We start from the raw sequence: 11,439 nt of genomic DNA, 5'->3' as shown, positions 1-11,439 counted from the left end.
AAGAAAGGAAAGGAAGGAAAGGAAGGAAGGAAGGAAGGAAGGAAGGAAGGAAGGAAGGAAGGAAGGAAGGAAGGAAGGAAGGAAGGAAGGAAGGAGGGAGGGAGGGAGGGACAACAGAGAGAGAAAGAAAAGGAGGAGGGTCCTCAGAGGGAGGGAGGGAGGAAGGGAGGGAGGGAGGGAAGGAGGGAAGGAGGGAAGGCGTTTTGCAACTAATATAAAGGTCCCCAGCACGTGCTTTCCTGCTAAGGACACCACTAAGTAGACAGACCGCCATTAACATTTCACTCCCTGCAGCGAGGGGTCTGGCAGGAGCCTGAGCCAGAGGTACCTGAGATAGCTTCAAGGGAATGGTCTCTAACTGAATGTCACATTCAATTCGGGGAGTATGCCGGGATCTCAGCGGCTCCTTGGAGCAGTTTCTTTTCAAGAGGGCGGATGCACACACAGGCTCTAGGACGTAATGGTGACTGCGACTCTCCATGCTCCTGGCCATGGCCTCCTGCATGTCACATGAACATATGCTCTGTTCAACTGGCCTTCTTTCTTCCCATCATTCTACACAGTCAAGCTAAGCCACAAGCTGTGTCCTAATAGCAAATGTCATCTAACCCCAGCATGTTACATCAGAAGCAAAAAATAGCATAAAATTGCACCCTATCGAGGCACTGGTGGCTCACACCTGTAATCCTAACTAGTCTAGTCAAGGGGCTAAGATCTGAGGAGTGGGGTTCAAAACCATCCTGGCAAGGAAAAGTCCATGGACTCTTATCTCCAAATTAATCACAGAAAAAGTTGGAAGTGGTGCTGTGGCTCAAGTGGTACAGTGGTAGCCTTGAGCAAAAAGAGCTCAGGACAGAGCCTAGACCCTGAGTTCAAGTCCCAGGACCAGCAAAAAAATAAATAAATTTTAAAATGTTTCTTAAATTAATATTAAAATTTAAAAATTGCATTCTAAAGCTCTCTAGTGTTTTTTAAATGTTACTCATATGTCTTCATAGATAATGTATTCACATTGTTTAAAATTTTAAAAGGTAGCCAGGCACCAGTGGCTCATGCTTGTAATCCTAGCTACTCAGGAGGTTGAGATCTGATCATCAAGGTTCAAAACCAGCCTGGGCAGCAAAGTCAATTAGACTCTTATCTCCAGTAAACCACTCAGAAAAAGCTGGAAGTGGTACTATGACTCAAGTGGTAGATCACTAGCCTTGAGCACAAAGAGGCTCAGGGACAATGACCAGACACTGAGTTCAAGCCCCAGGACCAGCAAAAAAAAAAAAAAATTTAAGGTGAGGGCCTAGTATGGCAGCACACATCTATAATCCCAGCTGCATGGGAAATGTAGATAGGAGGAAAACAGTCCAGGACTAGCCCCAGGCAAAAGCTCTTATATGACAAATAAACTATAGAGACCTGGGGGTGTGGCTCAAGTGGTAGAGCACAAAAGCAAACCCCTGAATTCAAACCTTAGTGCCATTTAAAAAAAAAAACCTCCAAGGTAAAATGTCTCTTTCCTACTCTCATCTTCAGCTAAGCATTTGTCCTCCCCAATAATCAATAATCAATGTGCCCACTAGCTGCTGAGGACTCCACCAGAGGCACTCTGCACGTACTTGGGAAAACCTGTAATGTTCTGTTTTCTTACACAAATGCTGTAAAAGCTGTTTCATCTTTTTTTTCTTTTTAATGATTAATACTGCATTTCAAGAAATTATCATATGTTCATCACAAAAAACATTTTAATAGCTATGTGAGATTCTACTATTACCAGAATTCATTTAAGCAAATTAAAACCCAAAAGCATCTGTACAACAGCCTACATACAAGCCAAAGACAAACTTGTGTAGAGTTTTGAAAAAAGTGCATCTATTTTCTGCATTTCACTTAAATACCTATAATTCTTTTTTTCTTTTTTTTGGTCGGTCGTGGGGCTTGAACTCTGGGCCTGGGCACTGTCCCTCAGCTCTTCAGCTCAAGGCGAGCGCTCTACCCTTGAGCCATTGCGCCACTTCCGGTTTTCTAGTGGTTTATTGGAGATAAGAGTCTCAGGGACATTCTTGCCCAGGCTGGTAGTGAACTGTGATCCTCAGATCTCAGCCTCTTAAGTAGCTAGGATTACAAGCATGAGCTACCCACACATGGCAACACCCATAATTCTTTTACCAAATGATTAAACTAAGCACTGCTACCCTTCACAAAAAGAAATTTATAACTCATAACTTTCTAAATAGCTCTTAAAGGAATTCCACTAGAAGTGACTTTTATCATAAAATAAGACAGAAGAGGTCTCTTCAAGAACCAGATCAGGGGCTGGGAAGGTGGCTCAGTGGTAGAGTTCTTCCCTGCATGCATGAGGCCCTGGCTTCAATTCCTCGGCACCACATATGCAGAAAAAGCCAGAAGTGGCTCTGTGGCTCAAGTGGGTGAGTGCTAGCCTTGAGCTGAAGAGCTAAGGGACAGCGCCCAGGCCCAGAGTTCAAGCCCAACAACCGACAAAAAAAAAAAAAGAAAAAGAACCAGATCTGTCCCTCTATTTAAAATCTAGATTCTTTATAAATGGTGGTCAAAAAAAAAGGATAAATGTTGCCAGGTACTGGTGGCTCATGCCTATAATCCTAGCTACTCAGGAAGTTGAGAGCTAAGGATCATGGTTCAAAGCCAGCCCGGGCAGGAAAGGCCATGAAACTCTTATCTCCAATAAACCACCAGAAAACCAGAAGTGGCGCTGTGGCTCAAGTGGTAGAGTGCTAGCCTTAAGCTGAAGAACTGAGGGACAGTGCCCAGGCCCAGAGTTCAAGCCCCATGACCAACAAAAAAAAAAAAAGAAAAAGAAAATGAGTAACTATTATTATAAACTATAAGTGGAATGCTACATAGTATTAAGAAGTAATGAACTAGCCAGGTGCAAGAGGCTCACTCCTATAATCCTGGCTACTCAGTGGCTCAGATCTGAGGATTACAGTTCAAAGCCAGCCTGGGAAGATAGTCGGTGAGACTATCTCCAATTAAGCACCAAAAAAGAAAGCCAGAAGTAGAGCTATGGCCCAACTGGTAGAGCACTAGCCTTGACAGAAAAAAAAAAAAGCTCAGGGACAGCACCTAGACTATGAGTTCAAGCCCCAAGACTGGCACATGTGCATGAGTGCACTCACACACACATACATGCATATACACATACAAAAGAAAAGCCATAAACTAGCATCATAGACAAATCTTAAAAGCATAACTTTGAGTAGAAAAAAAATAACATATACACACACAGTATTTTTCCAAGTTCTAGACACAACAAAACCATGAAGCAAAGACACTTGAGAGCAGATACTGGTCCGGAAAAGGAGGGAGACAGGACCCACTTCAGGAGACAACCAGCAAGGTGGCAATCCACACCAATGTGCTACAGGGCACTCTTGCAAAAGCCTTGGCCCCAACCATACCTGTAACTCTGCCTGAGGCAAATCCCCCAATAAAGTGCAATCGACATCCCAGTAGATGCTGAACTCTGCCACATCTAATTGCTTTTTCCGCATTAATTTCTGTACCTGAGATAGGAAAGACAGGAGAGAAAAGAGGATGATTGTCTTCAGTCTTGAATATATGCACTCTTCCAACAAACCAGGTGTGAAATATCATGTGTCAGGCACTTGGTAAAACTGAATTAAAACATGGTTTTGCTCATACTTTAAAAATCTAACCAGCAGGGAATATAAATATGAAAACAATTCACTTCAATAGCATAGGAGCAACACAAGAAGAATATAAAGGACAAAAATGTCACTGCAGATTATGTCAAAACACATGCAAGCTTCACATAAGCCCTGCATGGGAAAGGACTGGGCTGACACAAAGGCTTCCTGTCTTCAGAGGATGGTTAGTAGATCTGTGTGACAGCAGCCTTAGTATGGGATAGTACTGCTGGTGCAAATGCATGCATAAGTATTTGGACTGGGGAGTTACTTAAGTAGTGAGAAAAGTAGTTTGGAATGTTCCTCAGGATGTTGGGTTGGATAGTAATCTATTCCTGCCTCCTGCCCTCCACAATAAGAAAAGTCCTGCCCACCCAGAAGCTGTTAATGGGTCCTTAATTGAAAACAGAGTCTTTGTAGACATAACCAAGTGAAAATGAGGCCACATTCTATGAGTATAAATCCTAATCCAATGAGCAATGCCTTTATAAGAAGAAAAGACCTAGAAAGGCCATGTGAAGACAGAGCCAGAGATGGTGGTAATGTATCTATTGCACAGGAACACCAAAGTTTCCAATAACCACAGAAGAGAGAGAGAGATCAGCTTCTCCTTGGGGCCGTCAGAAGGAACTGAAACTAGAGAATAGACCAAGTTGTTTTAATTCATCCAACTTACAGCAATGTGTTACAGCAGACCCTGGCAACAAGTACGCTGGAGAAAGGATGCTGATGTTTGAATGTTTTATTTATTTATTTTGTTGGTTGTAGGGCTTAAAGTCAGGGCCTGGGCACTGTCCCAGAGCTCTCTAGCTCAAGGTTAGTGCTCTACCACTTTGAGTCACGTTGCCACTTCAGGTTTTTGAGTGGTTAGTTGGAGATAAGAGTCTCATGGAAGGGCTGGGAAGGTGGCTCAATGGCAGAACGCTTGCTTTGCATGTATGAGGCCCTGGGTTCGATTCCTCAGTACCCCATAAGCAAAAAGAAAAAAGCCGGAAGTGGTGCTGTGGCTCAAGTGGTAGAGTGCTAGCCTTGAGCTGAAGAGCTGAGGGACAGCGCCTAGGCCCAGAGTTCAGGCTCCACGACCGGACCCAAAAAAAATAAAAAGAGTCTCATGGGACCTTTTCTGCCCAAGCTGGCTTAGAACCAGGATCCTCAGATCTCAGCCTCCTGAATAGCTAGGATTATAAACATTAACCACTGGAGCCCAGCTGAATTTTTCCCCCTAAGGAACTGGGGACTAACTTCAGAGCCTCACATTTACCAGGCAAGTGATCTACCATTTGAGCCATACCTATAACCTCTTTTTGGTTATTTTCAAGGTAAGTTCTCGGGGCTGGGAAGGTGGCTCAGTGGTAGAGCGCTTGCCTTGCATGCATGAGGCCCTGGGTTCAATTCCTCAGCACCACATAAGCAAAAAGAAAAAAGCCAGAAGTGGTGCAGTGGCTCAAGTGGTAGAGCGCTAGCCTTGAGCTGAAGAGCTGAAGGACAATGCCCAGGCCCAGAGTTCAGGCCCCATGACCAGATCCAAAAACAAAAAAAAAAAAAAAAACAAGGTAAGTTCTCACTGTATGCCTGCCTGGCCAGCCTGGGCTGTGAACTTCCCACTTGTGTTTCCCTGTATCATGACAGGTGCATGACACTATGCCAAAACATTGGTTTGAGATAGAGTCTTTAGAAGTTTTTTAAACTCCTAGCTATCAGGCTGGGAAGGTGGCTCAGTGGTAGAGCGTTTGCCTTACATGCATAAGGCCCTGGGTTCAATTCCTCAGCACCACACAAGCAGAAAAAAAAGCCGGAAGGGGCGCTGTGGCTCAAGTGGTAGAGCGCTAGCCTTGAGCTGAAGAGCTGAGGGACAGCGCCCAAGCCCAGAGTTCAGGCCCATGACTGACAAAAAAATAAAAAATAAATAAAATAAAAATTTAAAAAAAAAATGATGCTAAGCGAAATGAACCCCAAGATAGGGACACAAGAGGTTTTTAATCTTTGTTGCTGTTGTTTTCAATGTGCTTATAATGTACTATATGATTTTTCTGTTTTTTTTGTATGTTCTTCCCCCATGGTATAACCCGTTTTCATTGTAGTTGATTCCGGTACCCTGCATCTTGTATATACGTTTTCTAATTTTGGAAGGGGAAGGGAAATAACAAAATGCTGAAATAAGAATACAGGTTGACCCACTGTAACAATGAGATATACAAGACACTGTGTTGAAAACGAACTTTACAACTTGGGGGGTCAGGGAAGAGTCAGGGATGTGGGGAGGGAAGGGATGGTAGGGGAAAAACTAAGGAGGAGGTAACAATGCTCAATAGGAAATGGACTCATTACCTTACTCATGGAACTGTAACCCCTCTGTACAGTATCTTTACAATAAAAAATATTTTTTTTTAAAAAAGAAAAAGCCGAAAGTGGCACTGTTGCTCAAGTGGCAGAGCACTAGTCTTGAGCACAAAGAGGCTCAGGGACAGAACCCAAGCCCTGAATTAACGCTGCACAACTCGCCAAAACAAAAAACAAAAAATTTGAAAGCAGTGAGATGAGACAGGCATCCAAGCACGGCACTGGAAGGTGACAGATATCTCTGCATCTGGCTGTTCTCTTGTATGCTTTATAATAAAGTGAAGTCTGCAAACCATCCTGGCAACTTATCAAACCTGGCAACAGGTCACAGAAAGTGTGATATAAGGCTGGTCTATCAGAAGCACAAATTACAACCAAGGTCTTATGAATGGCATTTGAACTGGTGGTGATCTTTTGGGCCTGAATCTTAACTTGAAGGATTTTTACTAACTCTGGTCAGTATCAGAACCATTCAACATAGAACAAGCAATGCATGGTGGTGCACATCTGTAATCCCAGCACTTAGGAGCCTGCAGCAGGAGGATCTCAAGTTCAAGGCCAGCCTAGGCTAAAAAAGCCTTATCTCAGGAAAAAAAAAAAGGGGGGGGAGGTGAAGTTTTATAAAACACTACAGAGGCATACCATAATAAGTTTTAAAATTGTGAACATGAACATCAGAAAGAGTACAACTGAAGATGTGGAAAACATCAGCCAATATTCCAGGTGGCTGCTAGAACTATAAAAGAGTGACATATGGGGCTGGGAAGTTGGCTCAGTGGTAGAGCGCTTGCCTCTCAGGCATGAAGCCCTGGGTTCGATTCCTCAGCACCATATAAGCAGAAAAAAGCTGGTAATGGCACTGTGGCTCAAGTGGTAGAGCGCTAGCCTTGAGCTGAAGAGCTGAGGGACTGCACCCAGGCCCAGAGTTCAGACCCCACGACCAGACCCAAAAAAAAAAGTGACATACAAGAATAAGGAGAAAATCTTTTTTTTTTTTTTGGGGGCGGGGGGCCGTCCGGTTGTGGGGCCTGAACTCTGGGCCTGGGCGCTGTCCCTCAGCTCTTCAGCTCAAGGCTAGCGCTCTACCACTTGAGCCACAGCACCACTTCCAGCTTTTTTCTTTTTGCTTATGTGGTGCTGAGGAATCAAACCCAGGGCATCAGGCATGCAAGGCAAGCGCTCTACCACTGAGCCACCTTCCCAGTCCTAGGAGAAACCCTTTCTGTGCCTCACTTCCTTTATTTGCAAAAGGAAAGGTCCATAGCCAAAAGCTGGAGATTTTTTTTGGGGGGGGGGTCCGGTCGTGGGGCCTAACTCTGGGTCTGGGCGCTGTCCCTCAGCTCTTTAGCTCAAGGCTAGCACTCTACCACTTGAGTCACAGCGCCACTTCCAGGTTTTTTCTTTTTTGTTTATGTGGTGCTGAGGAATCGAACCCAGGGCCTCAGGCATTCAAGCCAAGCGCTCTACTACTGAGCCAACTTCCCAGCCCAAAGGCTGGAGATTTTTAACTACTTCCTTTTCTCAGCAAATTTTGAGTTGTATTGCCCACAGACAAGAAATATGTACCCCCCATTCCACTCTGGAAGTAGTAAGAAAGAATGCAAACTCATTTTACATAACCTGAGTGAAGAGAGGCAGAGCCCCACCTCCCAGACCCTGGCTTTCTCCCCAGATTTCTCCCCAGCTGTATGGACACTTCATACTCACAGGCTCATTCACAGCATTCTGCATGGACACATTCTTAATGCACACACCAAAGGCAAAGGGATGGGAAGGATTGGTCATGCCATCTTCAAAGCGTAAATGGACATCTTGAATGTTTAACTGCAAAGGTGAGAGAAAAGGAAAACACACTCAGCTGCTACAGGTGGAATGCTACAGATAGCAGCCAAACCACCCCTCCCACACACACAGAGCACTGGAGTAAATCACAAAAAGTCTTTTATACAAACGTAACACGCACATACTTGAACGTTAGAAGTTCCTAAGAGAACTGTCATCACAAACAGCACATGTATGACATTTCTTTGTGACTTCTGTTGTCTCAAAAGAAATCTACCACTGGGCAACAATGGCTCACGCCTTTCTTTAATCCTAGCTACTCAGAGGCTGAGATCTGAAGATCAGAGTTCAAAGTCAGCCTGGGCAAGGAAAGTCCGTGAGACTCTTATCTCCAATAAACCACCAGAAATCCCAAAGTGGCACTGTGGCTCAAGTGGTAGAGCACTAGCCTTGAGCAGAAAAGCTCAGGGATAGCACATGGCCCTGAGCTGAAGCCCCACAACCACCACCAACAGCAATAACAAAAATAGTAACAGAGGGACTGAAGATGTAGCTTGGTGTAAAGCATGGGCAAAGGCCCACAGCACTGGAGGGAAAAATGGCATAAATAGGGCCAATATATATATGGAAAGGAGATGCCAGTCAAAATCTCAACCATGATGGTTACATTAAAGATTTAGCTATTATCAAAAGAGACAGTGCTGAAGAGGCTGTGGAGAAACAATTTCCCACATACTGCTGGTGAAATTGTTTTGATAATTAATCTTGATCATCCATTGACCGGATTAAGAAATACCCAGGACACCCAGTGAGACACACCTGGGTGTGTCTGTGATGGTGTTCCCTCATAGTAGGTAGTAGGTCATAAGAACTCTGACCTGAAAATTGGGTTAATCCCCTGACAGATTATATTATGGTGGTATTATTGGACGCGGTAGAAGATAAGAGGTAGGCCTAAAGGAAGTAGCTGGGGCCCTCTATCTTACTCTGGTCCCTTCCTATTCACTTTGTTTCCTATCCTCCTTCCTTGCTTCCTGTCCAGCAGAAGTGAGCAGCCTCAGCCCACGCTTCCATTGCCATGATGCTCACTCAGCCTCACCCCTAGCTTGAAAACCAGGGCTGGCCATGATGGACTGAACCCTCTGACACTGTAAACCAAAATATATAATCCTCCCTTAGGTTATTTGTCAACTATTTGGTTCAGAAAAACCATTTTTCTAAGGATTAGAAGTTGCTAGGATGACATGACTTATGTATTCACCAAGCAACAGGTAAGCACCACCATTGTGAGTCTTCAATCTAGTTCCTACATGGGGAGCAGGAAGTGCTTCTCTTCTCCATTTCACCCTACATTAACTCTTACTGAAATAGATCCTTGCCAAAACTTTCAGAAAAAATAATCAATAAAAGCCAAAAATAAACAACTTTCTGAACAGAATTCAAAGCAGTCATCTCACATGTACCAATCTTTTTTTCAAAGTTATGTAAGTTATGAAACCATCATCCTCTGACTACATTTTGGGGAAACAGAAAATACCTGAAACACATTAGACCTAGGTTGCCTTGCCACTACAAAATAACGTTGGAAGTCAAGAGCATAAGCTAACTCTCATGACATTCATGAAAATGAGCGTGGCTCCTGATTCGATTTTTGAAGACAAAGCCCAACTATAATTAGAGTAGAAAACTTGGCAAGCAATCCCAGCACTGGATCTCATCAACTGCCACCAGATACAGTGGTGAGAGGCTAGACATCCTAGTGGACTGCTCACGATTTACTATGCAATACATAGACATCAAGTCGTCAACCTCAGATGAAGAGACTGAGACCAGGGAAGCTAAGTGATTTGACCTGGGAGCACAATCAGGAAGGCTTAGGTAACCTGGCTTCTGAGGAGACGAGTCCTTTAGCAAACAGGATTCCAATATTCAAAAAGAAAGTGCAGTTAAGGGAAATGGAAGTGAAACAAACTCCTACACACATCAGCTGAAGCAAGAAAAACCTGCACCTGCACCAGAGCCCAGGACTTGCTTTTCAGGTTTTCCCTACGGCAAGGCCTCCAAAACCAACACCTTAAGTGAGTTAACCCATAAGAAACAAGCAAGCTTACTTGCTTGAGTAAAACACATCTGAACTTGAGAAATCCCTTTCATGTCAATGCTTCATGAAAGTCACAGAACTCACTTCAATGTTTTCCACAATGCTCGTAACCACCGAGGCCGTCACCGAATACCAGTAGGACTCCCCTTTCTGCTGGCGTTCGTTCTGCAAGGAAAAGAACCAACGTCAGCAAACCTCAGTGCTGAGCCACTTGGGACATCACCACAACTGCCCCTATGACAAAAGCTCTGTGCCTTGCCTTCCATTTCTCTTCCAAGGCTTGAAGCAGTGCTTTCTTGCGTTCCCTTTCCAACAGCTTCTCCTTTTCATCATTGAAGTCCTGTATTTTCTCAGGGGCTCCAATTAAGTGAAGGCTGGAGATGGAGATGACCCAAGGGTCCACATGTGGGCGGTAAAAGGGGATCTGAAGGGTCACTTTCCCAATTAAGCCTGGGAGGAGAAAAAATTCTTGTTAAACGTCTGTACATCTTTTAGTTCTAGTTCTTAGAACTTTCCAGTTCACTTTAAAGAGCATGTATTACTTTTCCATTTTTTTATTTTGACAGCACTAGATTTGAACTCAGAGCCCTGTGCTTAGAAGGCAGGTACTTAGCCAGGTGCCAGTGGCTTATACCTATATTCCTAGCTACTCAGGAGACTAAGCTCTAATGTCTGCGGTTTCAAAGCCAGCCTGGGCAGAAAAATCCTAAGACTCTTACATCCAATTAATTAGCAAAAAGCTGGAAGTAAAGGTGTGATTCAACTGGTATAACACCAACCTTGAGCAGAAAGGGCTAAACAAGTGCAAGGACTTGAGCTCAAGGCCCAGTACCCACACATACATCAAAAACACAAAACAAAAAGGCAGATACTCTACCATTTAAGCCATGCCTTCATCCCTTTTTTGCTTTAGTTATTTTCAAATAAGTTCTTGCATTTTTACCAGATCCAGCCTAGACAGCAAACTCCTACCTATTCCTCTGAATAGCTAGATAATTCATTGCCTGGGCTGGCAAAAAAGATCAATCCTCAATCCTCTAGCCTTCTGCCTTTCAAGTAGTGGAGCTGTGTTACAAGGTGAGCTACAGGGACCAGCCACTCTATTTTTTTATTTAAAAAACTAACAGGGGGTTGGGAAGGTGGCTCAGTGGTAGAGTGCTTGCCTCACATGCATGAGGTTCTGGGTTTGATTCTTCAGCACCACATAAGCAGAAAAAGCCAGAAGTGGTGCTGTGGCTCAAGTGGTAGAGCGTTAGCCTTGAGCAAAAGAAGTTCAGGGACGTGGCCAGGCCCTGAGTTCAAGCCTCACTACCAACAAAAAAAAAACAAAAAACTAACATGGGGCTGGGAATGTGGCTTAGTGGTAGAGTCTGGTGTAGCATGCATGAGGCCCTCGGTTCAATTCCTCAGTACCACATACATAGCCAGAAGTGGCTTTGTGGCTCTAGTGGTAGAGTGCTAGGCTTGAATAAAAAAAGCTCAGGAACAGTGCCCAGGCCCTGAGTTCAAGCTCCAGAACCGGCAAAAAAAAAAAAA

General features: G+C 44.1%; 1 protein-coding gene across 1 annotated transcript in view; it reads right to left on the bottom strand.

Annotated features, from left to right (window-relative positions):
- The window catches only part of Vps13d (vacuolar protein sorting 13 homolog D (S. cerevisiae)), a 236,261-nt gene that overhangs the window by 216,258 nt on the left and 8,564 nt on the right, over positions 1 to 11,439 (bottom strand). The window contains exons 2-6 of the mRNA XM_013031922.1: positions 10,163 to 10,353; positions 9,988 to 10,068; positions 7,728 to 7,844; positions 3,432 to 3,536; positions 329 to 499 (exon numbers count right to left, since the gene is read on the bottom strand). Of these exons, the coding sequence (XP_012887376.1) occupies positions 329 to 499; positions 3,432 to 3,536; positions 7,728 to 7,844; positions 9,988 to 10,068; positions 10,163 to 10,353 (665 nt within the window). The remainder of the gene's footprint in view (positions 1 to 328; positions 500 to 3,431; positions 3,537 to 7,727; positions 7,845 to 9,987; positions 10,069 to 10,162; positions 10,354 to 11,439) is intronic.

The sequence above is a fragment of the Dipodomys ordii genome, unplaced genomic scaffold, assembly GCF_000151885.1.
Source record: "Dipodomys ordii isolate 6190 unplaced genomic scaffold, Dord_2.0 Scaffold6, whole genome shotgun sequence".
Classification (NCBI taxonomy): Eukaryota; Metazoa; Chordata; class Mammalia; order Rodentia; family Heteromyidae; genus Dipodomys; species Dipodomys ordii.
This window is presented reverse-complemented; position numbering and strand designations above follow the sequence as displayed.